Source organism: Bactrocera tryoni, chromosome 2 (genome assembly GCF_016617805.1).
Source record: "Bactrocera tryoni isolate S06 chromosome 2, CSIRO_BtryS06_freeze2, whole genome shotgun sequence".
Classification (NCBI taxonomy): Eukaryota; Metazoa; Arthropoda; class Insecta; order Diptera; family Tephritidae; genus Bactrocera; species Bactrocera tryoni.
Window position 1 is genome coordinate 7,754,393 of NC_052500.1, and position 20,222 is coordinate 7,774,614.

Genomic DNA, 20,222 nt, shown 5'->3' on the forward strand with positions numbered 1-20,222 from the left:
TCTTCTGAATTTTGTTATAGGTAATTGCTTCGAACTGGGACATAAATGAGTTTGTCACAATAAATGGCATAGTAAATAACTAGAAATTGTGAAGGTGTAGGTATAATCCGCCATTTTCCCATTACCAATTTCTTGTCATTGTATAAAATATGTGTGTCTCGTTCTCGCATTTGCGAAAGACTTTAAAATGTTTTGTTCGGTGGAGTTTTCAGAGCTGCCTCGAAATGAACAACTATTGTAATTTAAACATTTCAATTTGTATAAAAAATAATTCTTTTAATATAAGTGTAAACATTTTATATGACTTTGAAAAACTTCATTTCATAATCTGAGTTTGGTTTCTCATCAGCTACAGGTTTTATCAGATTTAATTTATTTATTTACTTTTTCTCTGGCAACTCCAGTTTCAAGTTTCAACAACACGGGCGAGAATAGAAAGTGTATAGTTTTCTGCTCTCGGTAATTTTCACATAAAATCTTATTTATTAAATAAACGTACAAAATATAGAAAATTTTGAATATAACAAATTAAAAACAAAAAGTGATTTATTTCAATATATACGCAAGTTGATTAAGATTATTCTTTACCAGCTTACAAAGCTGAAGAAAAGTACGTGGACAGGAGACATAAAGAACGAGTATTTTTTTTCGGTAAAAGAGAAAAAGACAAAAGGAATAAGAAAGAACGGAATCGGAAACATTCCTGTTCGGTCCACGAAAATCTGCTGCCAGTGACAAAGTTTTTATAAACCAATATTTTAGTGTAGTCCTGAATTATGAGTGATTGTTGAAATTACGTGTATATTAATTAATTCATTAAGCAGCGTATTTTGAATTCTTGATATTGAAGCAAATAGTTTAAAGTGATAAATCGTTGAAGTGTATGAGACTATTGCAGATCATTACCATCATTGTGTAATTTTCATTGTGTACTTATTTTGAAAGATTTCTTTTTTAAAATATGAATTTCTCTTGTGAGTGAGGATAACATTAGTGTTGCTGGTCTCATCCGTTTAAAGTGATTTGTAATTGTTACAAGAGGATTATTCTCCAAATGAATTCTTTGGTATGGAAAAGTTCATTGCCTCCCATTGTTGACCTGCTAAGACGGGCAGAAGTATCAATGAATGACCGAGGGGAACAAATTTCGCAAACGATATAAAATTGATTTCTTTAGCCGTTGAAACAATCAACAAAACATTGTATATCGTCTCGGAGGAAATAGGTGTAGTGCACACGCGATTGGGCATTGCGTCGAGTTCGGGGATCCTCGTATTTTTGGTCGATGCGTACCTCTGTTTCTGTTTCTTTGTCTATAATTTTTATCTATGGTTGGCAACACCCTTTGACTAATTCCGTCATTCATAGAAAAGGAGATAATGTGTAAGAAAGAAACGAATATAGTGTTTACTTCAATTTATCTACCAATAAAAAGGCGTTAAAAAGAGAAAACGTACTCTCTCTTGCAAATAATGGAGATTTTTTGACATACTATAAAGTTGCCAGAATCATTCAGTACACTTAAAAATGTGAAGTTTCTATATCCTTTAATTGATGTATTGTTTTTTTATCAATATAAGTTAAAATTATCGAGTTTTCAGCTTTTTATTGTTGTGATTTACATTTTGTCTCTCTTATTTTTAGTATTTAATAGTGCTAATATTTTACAAAATCATTCAATTCGGCATCATATTTTCTCTTTCTGGCATTTTTTTTTGTACTTTTGCAGGGCTTCTCGATTTTCTTCGTAAATTTTTCTTGCGGCTGTTTTTCACTCATATTCATTTAGTCTTTTTCCGTCTACTTTCACACTCTTCTGTGAGGAGAGTGGATTTCTGCGTAAAGAATTTTCAACGGTTACAAAAATGGAAAGGATTGCGAAATTGCTTTAATTTAACATAAATTTATAGGAAAAAATGTTTATTTTTATTTATATCTAAATTGCTTCAGATAAAAATGTGAAAGGTAAAACAGTGAAAGCAGGTTGAAGTCATTCATTTCTTTACAGACACTCGTCCAACCCTCAAGGTGTGCAGGGGTGGAAAGTAATATCGTGACCATTCCACTATTTCAGTGTTCATTTTATATATACAAAACCAAAAATTCGCAAATAAAAAACTTAAATATCAACCAACTGACAAATTAATTTTCTACTGTTTACATCATCAGCTTGTTGATATTTAGTAGAATAACAAATTAAATACTTATACATATGTATATTAAAGCCAGACCTAGTGCTGAGTTGGCCGGTTCGTGCGTAGTGCTTAATTTTTCATAGATCCTCAAGTGATTTTTCTATTTATCTTACGTCCGGGAATCCATTCTCAAACTGAAGCAATAAAATTAAAGCTAGTGAAAAAACAATTTTAAATAACCTTTAAATCATTATTTTTATTATGAACCTATTATTGTTTTTACGTAAGTTTTATTTTTTTTAGAATCACTCACAGCATCATAAATTGAATCGGGCGAAAAGTCTGCCTAGTCCAAAAAACAGTGCGATAAAAATATTTTTAAGAAATATTTTATAAAGAACCAATGAAACAAAAAAGCAATATAAATAAATTGTAATTCTACAAAGCCATCGGATAACTTCGTATAAAAAACATCATATTAAAATTGCAAAAACCGAAACTAAATTTGTCCAAAAACCTATATAAGCAAACCTTTAAGTGCAAATATAAAAACTTCGTTTATTGCAACGTCTGCAACAAAAAGTTGTTGCAAAAATACAACAAAATTCCAACGGCTTACAATTAATTATAAGTTAAAATCGCAATATATTCGGAAACGCGTTAGCATAAAAATAAATCTCGATGGGCACTAATTCAGGAGCAACAACCGGCATAAATAATAAACCCGTCGGTGCGGGTGGTGCAAGCGGTAGTAGCGTTGTTGGCGGTGGCGGCGCCAGTGGTGTAGGTGGCGTTGGCGGTGTTGGTGGTGTCGGAAACAACAGTTTGAGCGGTGTCGTCGGAGCTGGAGGGATTGGCATTAGTAATAATAGTACGCCCGGAACTGTAGGTCTTGGTACCGGAAGCAATGGTAGTGAAGATAGTGGCAATGGTGGAGGTGGCGGGTCTACCGGCCAGAACAATCAACAAACTACGCCACAATATACCATACCAGGCATTCTACACTTTATACAGCATGAATGGTCCCGTTTCGAGTTAGAACGGTCTCAATGGGATGTTGATAGAGCAGAATTACAGGTGAGAACCAAATTAATAATAAACGTGTAGTTCGAGATTATTTAAGCTTGAGTAGCCCCAGTGAACATGCATTTTAGTTTGATTTATTTAGACTGTCATCTACATGTACATATGTAACCTATATTTCTTTAGTTGCTAAATATTAATATATTTTTCCTTCCTATCAGTTTTATATTCATGTTCATGTGTATTTTAAATATGTTAAATTGCATTTTTCCATTTCATTAATCTGTGTTATTCGCTTATGATCGCTTCAGTAAACTCCAACGATAGAAAATCGACTCATGTTTTTATAAATAAGTATATTTTTGGGTTATATATTTGTAGATACTATTTTAAAACAACTAAGATTTCCTTTCATTTCTTTACCGAGTTTACTGCCGAATTTATATGTATATGCATTTCATTTACAGTCATTTACATTAGTCATGCTCTGTTTGTCTTACAAACTTACATATTACAGTTAATACAGCTTTCAGTTTGTGCTTCCATAAATTAATATTACAAACCTATAATTGCAAATTTCAACCATTATTCACATTTTCCTTTTTCTCTTTTGTATTTCAACACATTTTCTGCACAAACAATTAAATAATATTATCTAAATCAATCCTAATCGTTCAAATTATAAAATAGTTTTATGTTGTGCAGGAGGACATAAGAATATGATTACACATAGCCGCTTATCGGTAAAATGATAATGAAGTATTAATAAGATGATGATGTTGTGTGTGCTTCTAATAAGTATCTTATATCTTTTTAGGAGTGTATTTGAAGTTTTTGTTTCTTAAATGGATTGAAAAAAGGAAATCGATTTTGTTGACATTTTTTGTTTCCTAACTGAATCGAAACAAATAAATCGATATTGTTGTCAGTTTTTGTCAAGGGGGTGTTCATTTAAACTTGTATATTAGTTGATTACAAAAAAATCCACACTTTGTAAAAAAAAATAATACATTGTGAATGGAGGTTTAATTGATCATTTATTTTCAATACGTTTTTTATATAGTATGGATGTGTATTCCTAAGTATAGATATGTACATACATATATATAATTTCCACATATTTCTGTATTTTTGTTTGAAATTCCACTTATCTCATTGTATAACATTTTCTTAAAGCACAATGTGCGCCTCTCACTACTTCTTCATTTCCGCAAAAATTCGCTATAAAAGAAGCAACGTCACGCAATCAGCGTCAACGCATATACATTAGGGTATCCGTTATTTACTAAATTGTTTCCTTTTTTGGCAAACGCTCTCCGAAGCTTCAGATTGTATACTTAAAAAGGGAAGCAAAGTAAAAAAGCTTTTTTTACACCTTGGCTAAATGATTTAACTTTTCCAAATATAATGTTAAAAGAATTCAATTCCACAAATTAATTAAAATAAAAAAACTATATATTGTAGCTAATTTTCTTTATACATTTTACAAAATCTTGTCCGTTTACCGGAGGTAATTTGAAATATATATTACCTAAATAGTGTCCGTGTCCGGCATTGGAACGTGCTTATGTCATTATTTTGTAAAGTAAATCTGGAATTAATGGACACCCTTATGTACATACATACATATGTACATGTCCTATATCGCTCCAACAAAAAATGTTCTCTAACACTTTGTTTTTTTTATTGTACATTTGTACTTACAAATAACTATAAGCACAAGTATTTAAAAGTTATGAGCATTAAAGAGAGAAGTTGTATAAAATAGGTGCTTTTGCCATATAGCAATTGAAATTATTGATAGTTTTTATGGACCTGTTATTTCTCGCCTGGATGTGTTCCGTTTAAATCTTTCCTTTTTAAATTTCTTTTTCATATTTGTAGTGTAACAATTCTTTGCGATATCATTTAACGTCTACGTTTAAGAAGTATAAGATGTTAAAAACAATTAGAATTATATCTAAAAGTCGATTATTTATGTCCAAAGAATGTGCCAAACATCTAGTTAGCTACCGATCTTTCTTCTATTTAAAGTATTTTTTTGTTTTGCTTTGCAATTTACATAAGCTTTTGTCAAATCTTTTCACCTAACAACGCAGACAAAATCAAATATGGGAAAGCGACATATATATGTATGTATGTATGTATGTACATATGTATTTGAATGCATTTGTGCAAGTTGACCATATGTGCGCATAACGGGTTGTCTTAAATAAATATGTATGTAAATTTGATATTTTTTTTTGCTAAATATAAAGAAAACTTGGCGTTGGCTTTTCATAGACTTGCCGGCCGGCTATTGTTGGCGCCCACTTTGCACACAAGTGTACATATTTATGAGCATTAAAGCAATACAACTTGATCACCGTCAAACCGGACCAAATGTAAATGTAAACGGCCTTTACTTGTTGTCATTTTCCTAACAACATTTTGCGAATAAAGCGAACAGCTACGAAATGTACAAGTGTAGCAATCTGCTGAACGAATGGCAGCGAGTAAGAGCGCGTGGCTGCTTGTGCGCAATCGGTGTAATCACACTTACTGCATACTTGTTCTTGGTCTTCACCTTGCATACTGTTATTATATAGTGTACATGTAAACAGTTTTAGACATCAGAAAATTTAACTAGTCACTAACTGGTTTCATTGGGTTTGATTTTTTTCACATAGATATTTTATTACTTTCGCAATGTAGTTTATTCCTATTAGAGGAATTTAAAATCTTGTTCAACATACTTTTCTTTTGGTTTGATGTTAAATGAATTGAGTATTATTATAGTTTGAAAGCTTCAGATCCCCATAATAGTTTTTGACAAAGGGTTCTGACTACTCACTATTACAGAGAAATTAGTATCTTTGAATATTTCTTCAGATTTTCAATCTACCGAAACAACTTTGTTCGCAACACGATTTTTACTACCATTTTTGAATATCTATTTAAATGAGTACGACAGCATGGGTTTTTATTACATTTTTTGAGGAAAGATTTAATTTTTTCACGGAAGAACTACTTTACAACTACACCTTATTTGAAGTTGCACCAATTTCACCACATAAACTTGTTTGTGCCAGTTTCATTCTGCTTGTACATGTGTATATTTTTAATCGTTGGAAACCGGTGCTTTTTAGCATTTACCACATACTTTGAAACCATCAAGTGTCAGCTAGCAGCCATTTGTCACAGCGGCCTTGTTTATTCGCCCAACTGTCTGTTCATATCTTTGTTGCTGTGTTTGTACTGATGCGTTCGCTGGTTGCAGGCGTTATTTGATTGTGCTGACGAGGGCACATCGAACCATTTCATTATTGCCTTTTCCTTTCCTCTCTTCTATTTGAAGGTTTATTTGATTCGTATGTATATAATGGCTGAGTAATCCCATACCTTACTAGAGTTTTAGTAACCCATTCTCATTCCACAACTGGAGTTTTTAGACTTTATTGAGATTTGAGAAAAAGCTGGAATTATATTGAAATATTTAGGATTTTCACAAGTCTCATAAAGTTATAAGTTATACGAATTCGAAAACATAGCATTGAGAATTGTAAATGTGTAAACTCATTTTTGTATGAAATCCAACAACAATTTTTTTAAACAAGTGTAAAAATTTATAATTTTACAATTTTAAGATGCTTTACGACGGGTTGTGAGTACCCCAATTGATAGAAATGTAAAAAAGCCCAAGAGCTGTAGTGTTTATTTTTAGATATCAGGAGTACTATACTTTAATATTAACCAGCCAGCGGGCACAACGTCATTAAATTGATTTTTGCTCTTCCAGGGGAATATCTCACTCAGTCGTTTAGTACCTATACTAAACTGCATAATTAAATGACGTCAAATATTTGATTATTTATGATAACTGTTCCTGATTGCTTTGCTCCAAATATTATCTTCAGATTTTAATCACTTGCCAATATCGAATACGATGAATAGGGTGGGCATAAAAAGATTACAATGCAAACATCGCTGTATTCTAACTGGTGTGACAAAAGAATTTCCTCAAAAACCTACCATAAGTTCACAGTAACAGCCATCAATCTAGGAATTTTACAGAAGTTTGTTGAACAAGTTTTAAGTTTTTAATAAGCAAACAGGTAAAATTTACGCAAAAACTTCCAAAGGTGAAAAAATGTTACCCGGTCACAAAGGTATAGCGGTCAATGAACTGCCTGATGAGTTCGGCCGCTTAGCATCATCCACTAACATGGTGGAACAAACTCAGGCTACTTGTCGAATTCCACACTGACCACTGAAAGCTGACGAAGAACATATGTATATAACATGGGCCTTTCTTGCTCAAATTGTCGGTTTTGCGACATGGAGCCGGAAACTCCAGAACACCTGCTAATCGACTGCATAGCATTAAGGCCCTGGGATCCATGTTTCCAAACAGGGATCACAGTATAAAATCTAAGGTCACTGTGTAATCCTCGTCTATTTATCTTATCTTAAGACTAAGTATAATTACCAAAAATAATATGAAACAAATTAAAATATATTTAAGCACTCCCAATTCAGCAATTTGATACACAATTGAAATGATGGCAAAACAATGCCCACTTAAACTTTCATTACAGAGGCCAAAGCATTTAAGACACAAAAAATTCACAAATTAAAAAATACGAAAGCCGCAGAAAGCCATAAGCAAATATTCATTTATAGAAACATACAAATACATACACATGCTCATGCAGCTGGAATGTGCAAACAATGTGTTGCAGCTGAGATGGCGTTACTGTTGATAACGCCGCATAGTGTGCACATGCAAACATTTGTGAGCATAGTGGGGGTAATACTAGTTTATATTCAAAATGCTGGCAATGGGTGATGGGTGGGCGTATAAATTTATTCAATGCTAAACAATTTAACAAATTTGTGAGTGGACTGGAAAGTCGCATGCATGCATGCATGCATTGTACGAGTATGAGTATGGCAGGTGGCATGTGGCATGTGGCATGCAACACTATTAGCGCCAGAAAATTTAAAATCAAAAGAATCGTGTGGATGTAGTCGAGGTGAGAACTGCAGCACAAAAAAAAAATGAAAGCTACACGTTTAAGATGGGTTAATGCAATGCCGCACATCATTTGTGGCAAATTAAAATAGCACTAATAATATCGAAAGAACATGCAATTTGTACATAAAACACACTATCGCGATTAAGCACTAGCAACTTTCATTTGTAATTAAAGCTAAAATTACTTAAAAATGATTACAGTGATGTACAAAATTATAAAACACATGCAATTAAAAGTTTGAAGCCGCCGACTTTTTCCAAAATTGCTAGTGCGAATGTTGTAATGCGATCATTCTATTTCCATAGTGAATGTGTAATTAATTAGCCAGCTGTTTAACAGTGTATAAGCGAAATAGTCCCTCAGTTTTTGAATCGACCTGGTAGAATTTAGCCTACAATAAATGCTGACGAAATGGGGCATAGCCAACCAATTATATTCTATTTGACCGCAGCTAGTAGTTATTTTTTGTAAAAATTAATAAATTTTGAGCTAAAATCGCATTATGTCGAAATTAGCAAAACACTAAAATCTCACTGTAATACGAGTAGCTTTGTGAAAGTAAAAGTATTCTACACTTTTTTATCAATTAAAAAAATTGCATGCAATGCGCTCCTGCGTTATTGCGCTTTCAGTGCTCGTTTACTAACGCAAAACCATAATGCATTTGCCTGCATTTCTCTTTCTGTGGTTTATCATTAATTAATGTCTACTTAACGAGCTTATAGACACATTTTATACTCCAATACACATAAAAACACTTTGCAGATACATATATACGTATGTATGTATATACATATGTACGTATATTGTGAGATTGTGCGTTTCCAGCAGCATAGTAAACATAATTATGCTAATGAAATTTTAATTTAATTTGCGCCACTCCCTTTCTATGTCCCCTTTTAGCGAGTTCTCGTTTAATTTCTTCATTTTCTCTCTCACTTATTTCTTTTTTTTCGTTGTTTTGTGTTGTTGCGCACCATGTTAAGCACGCATGCACCCAAGTTCAAAGCCATACACAATACCATAGTGCACGCTCTTACGTACACCGTACACCGGAAAAATGAGCTCATTCAGCTTCAATTCCATTTAAGAGGCACGTAATAGTTTAACAACTTCCATCGGTGTAACCCATCAGTCAAGAACTTAATGTGCATTTGTACGTATATAGGTATATGAACGTTTATGGACCACCCACAAGACTGGTGGTTGCGGCGTGGGCAGTCTGTCCTTTCACAATTGCTTGTGGCTCTATCTCCTATATGTAGGTATGCGTTTAGTATCGGATCTAAAGAGTTATCAGTACATAACAGCTGTTAAATGAATGTGTTGAGCGGAAACGTCAAACGTCAGCATTATTTCAGCAAGAGTACTTTGCCGGGTTTCCCCTCTTTTCATTTTCATTTCATATTTTATCCTTTATGAGCATTCATATTCATAGAAAAGCGTATAGGGCAGAAATATCGAGACAGTGCGGCGCTCAATAAATTAGTGGGTAACTGTGAATTAAATATGTTATTGGAGCATTGGTACGCAAATTGCCACACCTTTGCTTTGCCAATGTGAACATTAATCTTTTGCGAGAAATTTATTTTGTTTTATAATTGTATCCTCCTAGTTGTTCTTCAATGATTTATAGAGGTGCATTACTGTAGTAATTATTTTTAGTAAATAAATGTTCATTTACTTCATCATCCTCTTACTCCGATTCTAAACTTAGTTCATATTTATAAACTTACTTGTTTTATCCTAAATATGATATACAAATCAAATTGAATGAATCGATGAGCTCGAGTTAAGGGCACACTTACACATAGTGAGAAATTATTATAAACTAATTTTTTCCATATTTTGATAAAGTTTACCTTTAAAAATAACTTACGGAAATTTTAAATTTATATCTCAAATTGTTTTTGATTTAGTTCAATCAGCTCCATCAGTTTTTCTCCAAACCGCTTTTATTAAAATTTGTAATTTTAAAAATAATTTTTATTATTTTGTAATTTTGTAAATTTTTTATTATATCCGACTGTAGGTCATTGGACAGTATCTTTTAGTTGCGATTTGTGTTTAGGTTTCTTCTCCGGACTCGGACATTTTTTTTCATCGCCGTCGGAGACCACTTATCTTTTGGAATGTTACGTCTATCCACAAAATGTTTTAAAATATTCTTTTCAAACACAAAGTTTTTGTTTGGTTAAGAAAATATCCCTATTTGGGCGTTTCCTAATTTTCAAGTTTTTTTTAAGTTGCCCCCGCTAAGCAAATTTAATTATTAAAAGCTTTTTTGCTCAGTTGGCAAGTCGTAAGTACATACGTAAACATATACATATGTATGTGCTTATGTATGTAAATTCGTATACAAAGAGTAGCCGAACAATATCCATTTCACAGGATAATTACATGTTGATCCGAAAAATTTCAATGTAATTCAATTTCGTAAAATATAATGACAGCGAATGACAGTATTTACACCCTTTTGTGCAAACCTCTTATTGAAAACTCTTCGCTGGTGATTAATTTATTGTATACTGAATTCAATTAATTTTGTTTCATAAATATTAAGGATATTGCAAGGAAAAATGGCTTACGTGACTGGTAAAATAACCTACCACATGAAGACTTTCAACAACCATGACGCATACCTTGTGTTGTAGTGACGCCTGCTGCGCACGTCATCCACCCACCCACCTCAAAAAATTTAACATATTATATAAATACTCTTGTATGTGCGTTAACAGTCGACAGACATGGCGACCGCAGAACACTAGCAGACTAACTAACTGAGTGACCGAGTAATTGGTCGGTTGGACTGCTGTTATGGCAACAAAATAATTCCATCAATTAACAATTGAATTAGCACTAACCGCCAGCGACAAAATGCTGATGTCGACGGACAATTATAATGTTTTCTTCCGAGGGTGGCACTAATCTACATTCAGGTACATATACATACTATGTATATGGACGGAAACGTATACATAAGCAAGCTAATTCCGGGGGTTATATCAACTTTCGAATTTAAATCGATTTTTGTGTATGTATATACATACATATATTTGGAAATATTCTCTGAAAATTTGAAGTTTTTCCAGCAAATAGTTTCGGAGATATGAGCGCCCTTGTAAATATGTAATTCGGCTCGCAAACCTTTAAAAGCGTCTTTTTTCAAAACGCTGCTTTCAGAGTTGATAACGAAAGACAGAAGAACACATTTTTTCGAAGGTACTCCTAGAGATAGGTTACGGACTGAATTTTTAAAATATTATTTTAATCATCACACCAGGCTATACGTATAAATATATGTGTATTCATTTAGATATCGATAACAAAAAAAACAAATTTCAGTGCCATTACCATTAGTTCTCGGTAGAGATGCATACATTGAGACAAAAAAGCTCCCGAAACTTGTAATTAATTTCCCTGGGTAAATGATATTTCAAAAAAATGTATTTTTCTAAGTTGGTAGGACTGTGCTTAATTACTATGCCAATATGAGCGCGATCTGTAAAACGGTTTTTTTACGGCGTCTGCTTAAATCGGTACACTCAGTAGTGCGTTGCGATTTTTACAATGGATAAAAAATATCGAGCAAAGAATTTGTCTCAAATTTTGTATTTCTAACCAAATTTCGTATGCGGAATAGTTGCCTAGTTTGGAACAAAGTGTTAGACAGATGGCAAGAGAGCTCGACATCTCTCACGAGTCCGTTCGAATGATTTTAGAGGATATTTTGGGTATGAAACGGGTTCTTGCTCGACCCGCCCCAATAAAGCTGAAGTTTTTTTCAAAAAGAGTATCGTAAGCGGATCTCTTTCGACATGCATAATTGTGCGAATTCCGATCCCACATTCATAGAGAGCTTTATATGTAACTGCCGATAAGACATGGGTTTATGAGTTTGGCATACAAACAAGTCAACAATCATCGGAATAGAGAGGAAAAAACGAACAGAGACAAAAAGACACACCACAGCCGCTTTTTTGAAGGCGACAATATAAATATTGATGAATATTTTATGTTTTATTTACAATTTCCAGGTCCTTTTTTGTCACAATGTATGTATGTATGTATGTACTTATGTATATATATCTCTCCCTTCTCCGTGAAGCCACACCTACTTACAGTTGTACGAGAAAACTAATATTTACATTTAGTCAACACCATTCATGGACGGCGTAATGCTTTCAACACAACTACTTCACACATTGGTTCTTTTTGCGTCCTGTCTGACGCTCTTCACTTGACAGTTTTCATTTTGAGCTTTGAAATGTCCAACAAAGAAGAAAAGAAAACAAACGTATGTTATCCCAAAATCCCAAAAGTAATATTACGGACTGATTTTTCCACTATTTGTGTTTTTATTTGTAACCAAGCGGTAGGTATGTATGTTCGGCTAAAGTATTCAACCAGTTCACAGGCTCAAATAACGATTACAATTTGAAATAGTGATAATATTGTATTAGAGTAAAGACAGCAAGCAGTGAATGGAATAAGTATATTTCTTTGTTTATGGATAGCTAAACCAGTTCAAATGCAATATGAGTTCGAATTCAGACAGCGTATCTGAAATCGGCATTCAACAGAAAGACCAATCTTCTTTAGAACATAACTTTGCTACATCTACATTTAGAATAGCGAGATCTCTCCAGTTCTGATTTAAAATGAATTAAACGGTCATTTCAGAAAAACTTAAACCTGATGGACACTCTGATTATTCTTTATCTGTTAGAGTAGATTTTTGCAACTCTACCAACGATTGTTCGCATAAGCTGTCAGTACAACAATTTGTTAATCGCTGCTATCTCGGTATCAATCAAAAAAATGTGAACTAATAATTAATCTAATGAAAATACATGTTTATAATTTTGTTTCGTTTTTGAAAACACATAACTTTTCGATGCGAAATAATTTGGTTTTCCAACATTTGAATGCGGATGTTGTCATTATTTGTTTGTAAAACTACTATATAATTTTTTATTACATATTATCTGTTTGCCTACCTTATCCATTTATCGCTTGATCACTCTACATATAGCACACTTTTAAATGACAATCTTTTGTACGATATTTATCGCTTCTTCATTTGTCGCTCTGCATCGATTGTGTAATGTGCATATAATTTCTACCATTTGCTTCCTTTTTATCATACACCCATTGAATTTTAATTAATATTTCTCATATCCATGCTATAGTATTGTTTGTCTTGATGGCGTTTGCAGCACGTACTATTGGCCTATACGAGTTGCGCCGCGACAGTATGCCTTCCCATCGTTATTTGTCGCGCTTTAAACAAGATAGCATCGTGCTTCGCAATTAATAATTACATTTGTATAATCAATTGTAAATGCGAAATATTTTAAAACGCTCCTGTTGCTGATACAATTGTTATGTAATATTGGTTGCTTTCGTTGTTTACATATGGACATACATTTATTCATATGTACTTAAATAAATACATGTGCCAACATTTTGTAGAAATTACTCATATCAGGCAAGGGAGCATTCAATTATAATTTGTTATACCCTAAACAATTTGTATTAAATTTGCCACGAAGTCTGTGATACCCTGATGGAAGCATCGGGGACCCTATAAAATATTATAAATACTTATGTATATATAAATGTCGGTATATGTACATATACTTATACGAACTAGGCCGTTCGTTTTGATTTGTATCTCTGAAAAATTTGTTCAGATCGGAGCACTATGTACATATGGCTTATAGCTGGTATACAAACTGACCGATCTAAATCAAGTTATTCTAAGAAGACTTTTGTATTTGTGAAGGGTATTTTAGCTTCGGCAGTTGACGTTTATTAATCGTATTATAAAAAATTCTGATTTTAATGCAAATGGATTTATTAATGCGCAAATTCTTATAAAAGAAAGCTAATTCTATTTAGTAAGAATCTGTGATGATTAAAGACACTTCAAAGATACTTAGAAACGTTTTTTTTTTTGTTTTATAAACGAGTCATATTTGTAAGTTAACTCAAGTTGCTAATGGGTGGTTATAAGCTTAAAATGTTTAAATATGTAATCAACCTTCCAAGGGACAAACTCAGGCTACTTGTCTCCTTCTACACTGGCCATTGTAAGCTAAAGAAGCGCTTATACATATAACTCGGTCTAGCTTCTTGTGCGAATAGCCGGTTCTGCGACATGGAGCCTGAAACTCCAGGACACCTGCTAATTAACTGCACATTAGTCTGTAGGCGCGGAATAAAGGCTTGGATCCATGTTTCCAAATAGGAATCACATCGCGTCAATAACACTTAGCAGAATATTGGGGCTAAGTAAATCGTTGCGACTTAGGAGAAGGCACAATAGTCCTTAGGTCGAGGTGAAATCCTAATTCATTTACCTAATCTATCTAATAACTCAAAGTTATACCCTTAATCGAGCTCAATAATTTTAATAAAAATAAAATTCCATTACATCAAATAACTTGTTTGCATCAAATGCAACACCGGAAACATATTATTTTACATATATAATTTTTTTGTTTTTAAAATCTTCACCGAAGAATTCTTAGTAAATTATTTTTATAATTTTTAACTAAAGATTTTTTAGAGCTTTCAAGATTTTAATATTATATAATATTAAAATTTAATCAACCTAATTATTTTCTCACAATTATATAAGTAAATAAAATATAAATATATTTATGTTAGTACATACATTTATGTAAATTGTATTTTCAATTAATTTCTTTCCAGGCGCGCATAGCAATGCTATTGGGCGAACGAAAATGTCTCGAAAGCCTCAAATCAGATCTGACACGACGCATTAAAATGTTAGAGTACGCTTTGCGACAAGAGCGTGCCAAATTCTATCGACTCAAATATGGTACTGATCCGCCTCAATTGAATGAGTTGAAGCCACCAACTGATGATGCGGGTCTTGGTAGTGAAGTAGCACCTGATTCGGAAGTACCATACAGTTCAGTATCGAATACAACTTGGCGGCAAGGTAGACAAATGCTACGACAGTATTTGGCCGAAATCGGTTACACAGATAATATAATCGATGTACGTTCGAATCGAGTGCGCTCAATACTTGGTCTCAATAACAACTCCGAACAGGAGGAGAATGTCAGCCCCAATATAAATGGCAATGAGAATAATAAACGTACTGCGGAATCAGAGGGTTAGTTAATTTTATAATTTTCAAAATGTTATTGTTTCATTAAAAAAAAAAAAAAATCGATTTTGTTCAATAGGTCGTCGCACACCAGCTAAAAAAGCACAACAAAATGATGCCATAATTTTGGATACTGAGGCCGCGGTAATGGCTAATTTCGAATTTCTTGGTACTACTGAAATGTCTGATGACGATGAGATTTCTGACGATCTCGAAATGGTCTCTGGCGAAAACGATGATACCGATATGAAAACAACAAAACGTAACAAAAGTAGCAAGGATTTGATAAGCGAAGGTAGGACATAAAGTTGCGCATTAAATAACAACAGCACCAATTGAATTATTGTTATATCAGTATATTTACATGTGTACATTCATATAAAAATGTACGTGCATATGTAAATATTTGAAAGTACGTACTAACATATCCATTATTGTCTATTACATTTAACTTATTCTACTTATTTACTAAAATGCGTACTCTTGCCATTTGCTTTTTCACTATTAATTTAATTCTATCGCTCATCTTCGTATCTTACAATTTGGTAATATGAAAATTATTATTTTTATTGCTTTGCACTTTGTAATGGCTGGTGTTGAAAGAACGTTTATCAAGAGCAAGCTTTTAATTTCTTTATATCCGAATATAGAAATAGTATTTTGACCAAAATTCACACCCTTTATGCACACTCAATAGTAGGGCAACTATTTTCAAAATTAATATTATAAAAAAGTGTTTGAGCACTTTAAATTTTTTGAAATTTGCTTATGTAAAATATTATAACCCATGAGTTTTTCTTCGAGTGAATTTTCCGTACTTCGCTTTTTTCATTAGTCTTAATTAGAATTTAAATCAATAATTCAATTATAACCGCCGATTTGAGTTCATAATTATCATTCTTTGATATAAGTAAGGACCATAGTAAAAAGTATCGGCTTATTTCATGAGCCGAACTATTTGGCTGCTTTCTATTCCATTTGTCAAAGATAAGAAACACTTAAAAATAATAGGAGAGAAAAATTTACAAAATTATTACTCAGACGATCTGAAATTTTAATGTTGGAAACGGTTCAATTTATTATAATTTTTAGTTTTTGAATTGTGTTGATTTTAATTGCCCGGCTGTTGTTTAGATTTTTTTATTTTTTGGGCTATTTACAATGCCTACAAAAACAAATATTCATAAAAAACGTGTAGAAATAGTGTAATTTCGCATTTCTCCATAGATAATAAAAAAATTGAAATTGGTCCAAAAAATATTCTACTAAAATCCTTATAAACATATTGTAAATACATTTTTTGCCGACAGGAAAGCAAACATGACAGTTTTAGTATTGTGGCATACATTGCAAATAGGAATATACAATAGAACTATACAAATTAGTTGAAAAAATCTTAATTTCAAGAATAAGTCACGCTTTGCTTTTCCTTATCTCTTCACCAACTTGCATACTAGAATGCTAGAATGATGTATGTACATATTTATGTATATAAACACGAACACCAATGTTGTATCATTTTTGTTTTGTTTGATTTAAAATATTAGTTTGATTTGCAAAGTAGTAATAAATAAAAATTTAGACAAAATATTTTCTGAGACCTTACTTCGACTAAGTTTTAACTACAATTATTTTGCATAAAAAATGTAAGTGTAAACACATACTTTGTAACAGTAAAATTTCCATTAGAAAACAACTTACTCCAGCATATATTTATACTGCAATTTTCCTAAGCATCAAAAACCTTCGACTTTCGTTATTTTTTACTTTTCCCAATGCTCTTTTACATTATAACGTTACTTTAGTATTATTTAAAATATAATCCCATTCCCTTCACTACTTATGTACGTATACATATGCATACATATAAGTATAATCGATTTCAATTCATTTTCATTGCAATAATATCACGCAGCTTTTGCGCAGTCGCATTAAGCGAATCAAAGAAAACCATAAACAAAAATCAGCTACAACAAAAGTACAAGAAATTTTCTTCGCTTCTTTCTATTTCAACAATTATTTTGTATTTTTTTGTTTTATTTTTTTATTTTTTATATATTTAAAAGATCTTGATGCCGAGGTTGGGGAGCAGCTTCTGAATGATATAAATCTAATAACCGAAGGTGCTTATTATTCTCATAAATAGTTGTTCCTTCTTAAATAAAATTATTATTAAGATTTTTGCTTTTTAATTCATGACTCTTGATGTGAATGCATTTCGATGGGGAAGCAAACAGCATAGGACATGAACTGTTTTTAAATTTGTTAAAACAAAATACAAAAATTTATATAAATACTGAAATAAAATATTGGTTTAAGTTACAAAAACACATTCTTTACACTTTACAAACGTCTAATAAACTATTTTCAAAAGTATCAATAATATATTGCCATCGCTGTTTGCTCTCACCATGGCTTTCCGTTTTATAATAATAGAAGCATATACATAAACCTTAAAGTGTTTCAACATATTGTATGTAATTAGTATTGTTTTTATAGAAAATATATTTGTACATTCAACTAATTAATTTCTATTTTTATTTTCCCTTTCTATGAAATATATTCAAAATTTTCCCAATCTACGATTATTTTCAAACCGGTCAATTCCAATTTGATATATACCACCGAATTTTGTTCGATAAAAAATTATTCTAAATGATCTCGTTATTCCTGACATACAACTGCCCTCCCCCTCCAAGGATACTCATCATCGAATACGACGGAACAATTGAACAACACTGCTAACAATGCAGCTGCCTCAGCCGCGGCCCGGCGCAATCTCATTACCGCCGTCACAGCCGGTGGCGATGAAGAAGTTGACGCCTCACTCGGCCTTGGCGAGCTGGCACAATTGACGGTGAACAACGAGGCGGAAAGTTCGTACGATGCGAACGCTAAGGATGGCACTGGTGGCGGTACTGGTAGCTACCGTAAAACTTGGAACGCTAAATATACGCTGCGTTCCCATTTCGATGGTGTACGTTCATTGATTTTCCACCCGGAAGAACCGGTGCTGATCACTGCATCTGAAGATCACACACTCAAATTGTGGAATCTACAGAAAACGGTACAAGCCAAAAAGTCAGCTAGTCTCGATGTGGAGCCACTATACACGTTCCGTGCACATACCGGACCCGTACTGTGTCTCGGCATGTCCACCACCGGTGACGTTTGCTATTCGGGCGGTTTGGATGGTAATATTGAATGCTGGCAGCTACCATCGCCAAACATCGATCCCTATGATTGCTACGATCCGGGCGTACATTCAGGCACATTAGAGGGTCACACAGACGCTGTGTGGGGACTGACTACGATGCATAGCAATATTGTGTCATGCTCAGCCGATGGCACCGTGAAACTCTGGTCGCCGTACACCAAGGAGCCGCTATTGCGCACCTACACTGCTTCCGAGGCTGAAGGTACACCATCATCTGTGGATTTCGTGCGCAATGAAGTCGATCACATTGTGGTGGCGTATAATAGCGCTCATTGTATTGTGTATGATACGGAAACCGGCAAGCAGGTGGTCAAATTGGAGGCTACACAGGAGATGTCTGGCAATACGGGGAAATTCATTAATAAAGTGGTATCGCATCCGACGCTGCCTATAACAATCACTGCGCATGAGGATCGACATATACGCTTCTGGGATAACGTTTCGGGTACGTTGATACATTCGATGGTGGCACATTTGGAACCGGTCACGTCGCTTGCTGTGGACGCGCATGGCCTGTATTTGCTATCGGGCTCACACGATTGCTCGATACGACTTTGGAATTTAGACAATAAGACATGTGTGCAGGAGATCACAGCGCATCGCAAGAAATTCGATGAGAGTATATTTGATGTGGCGTTCCATGCTACTAAGCCATACATCGCTAGCGCTGGGGCGGATGGTTTGGCCAAGGTGTTTGTTTAAATATGCATATTTTGGCCTAATCAAAATCATCAGCAAAACAACCACCACCACCACCAAACAACAACAACCCGCTAGATAACAAACATATATGTGTGTGTGCGTCATTAAAAAATGATGGTGAAAGCAATGAGTTGAGAAAATTGATTTTAAGAGGACCATGCGACGTTGATAAAAGCGACGAAGGAAGAGTAGCAGAGTAATTTAGTAAAACACGACACGCTGTTAAGAGAGTTAATGGAGCAGGAGGATGTCAAATAGCAAGCAAGCAGTTGAACGATTGAAGAATTGTAGTGCAAGTAGAGCTGTAGTTGGTTTAAATTAACAAAACAGAAGTAACAAAAACAAACAACTAATTATATATATATATATGATACATTTATTATTATAAAAATATGGATTAAGAAGCATTTCTACTACATACATACAACAACAAAAAGGAAAATTGCTATATATATACATATATATATATATATATATATGCATAATAAACAAATAAATAAATAATACAACTTTTCTAAAAACAAACAGCAACTACAAAATGCAAGAAAATAAAATTAAATTAAAGAGCATTCATAATGACATGAGTGTTTCCCATGTCTTAGTAATTAGAGCTAGAGAGGATTTGCAAACGCAAGCTAAAATCGAATGATATACTCAACACATGAATGTATTAAGTATATGAATAAATATTAAATATATATATAGTTTACAATTACAATTGTTTGATTTATTTCAAATTCGATGCGGCCGTTCTTTTTTCAGGTTTTCGGACAGCTTTTAGCGTAGATGAAAACAAATGAGTTTTCGAACAAAAAATAAAAGCTAATAAATTGTAACCAAAAGAAACGTGACTGTCTATGCGGTGCATTTAAAAATGCAAGCCGTAGTGATCTTATATATGGATTCATTTTTTTTAACATAAACAACTAATATTTTCAATTAACCGAGTGTTTTCTTATAAACTAATTTTTTCTAAGTTTAAA

General features: G+C 33.2%; 1 protein-coding gene across 12 annotated transcripts; it reads left to right on the forward strand.

The window, feature by feature from the left end:
• Positions 1-396: 396 nt before the first annotated feature.
• Positions 397-19,566, forward strand: LOC120768017 (striatin-3). 12 transcript variants are annotated; one of them, XM_040094467.1, is made up of 6 exons: positions 397-459; positions 2,439-3,212; positions 14,897-15,326; positions 15,400-15,615; positions 17,387-17,443; positions 18,074-19,566. In XM_040094467.1, the coding sequence occupies exons 2-6, from the start codon at positions 2,817-2,819 to the stop codon at positions 19,237-19,239; spliced, it is 2,265 nt and encodes a 754-aa protein (XP_039950401.1). In that variant the 5' UTR covers positions 397-459; positions 2,439-2,816; the 3' UTR covers positions 19,240-19,566. The 12 variants fall into 12 exon arrangements, with proteins under 12 accessions (XP_039950401.1, XP_039950398.1, XP_039950403.1 ...); XM_040094464.1 differs by lacking the exon at positions 397-459 and adding an exon at positions 539-651; XM_040094469.1 differs by lacking the exon at positions 397-459 and adding an exon at positions 558-610.
• Positions 19,567-20,222: the final 656 nt, after the last annotated feature.

Excerpts from the sequence above, each read along its gene's own strand:
- LOC120768017 (XM_040094473.1), top strand. The coding sequence starts at position 2,817 with ATGGGCACTAATTCAGGAGCAACAACCGGCATAAATAATAAACCCGTC. Across the intron at positions 3,213-14,896 it reads TTGATAGAGCAGAATTACAG|GCGCGCATAGCAATGCTATT; the intron begins GTGAGAACCAAA and ends ATTTCTTTCCAG. Across the intron at positions 15,616-17,386 it reads CAAGGATTTGATAAGCGAAG|ATCTTGATGCCGAGGTTGGG; the intron begins GTAGGACATAAA and ends TATATTTAAAAG.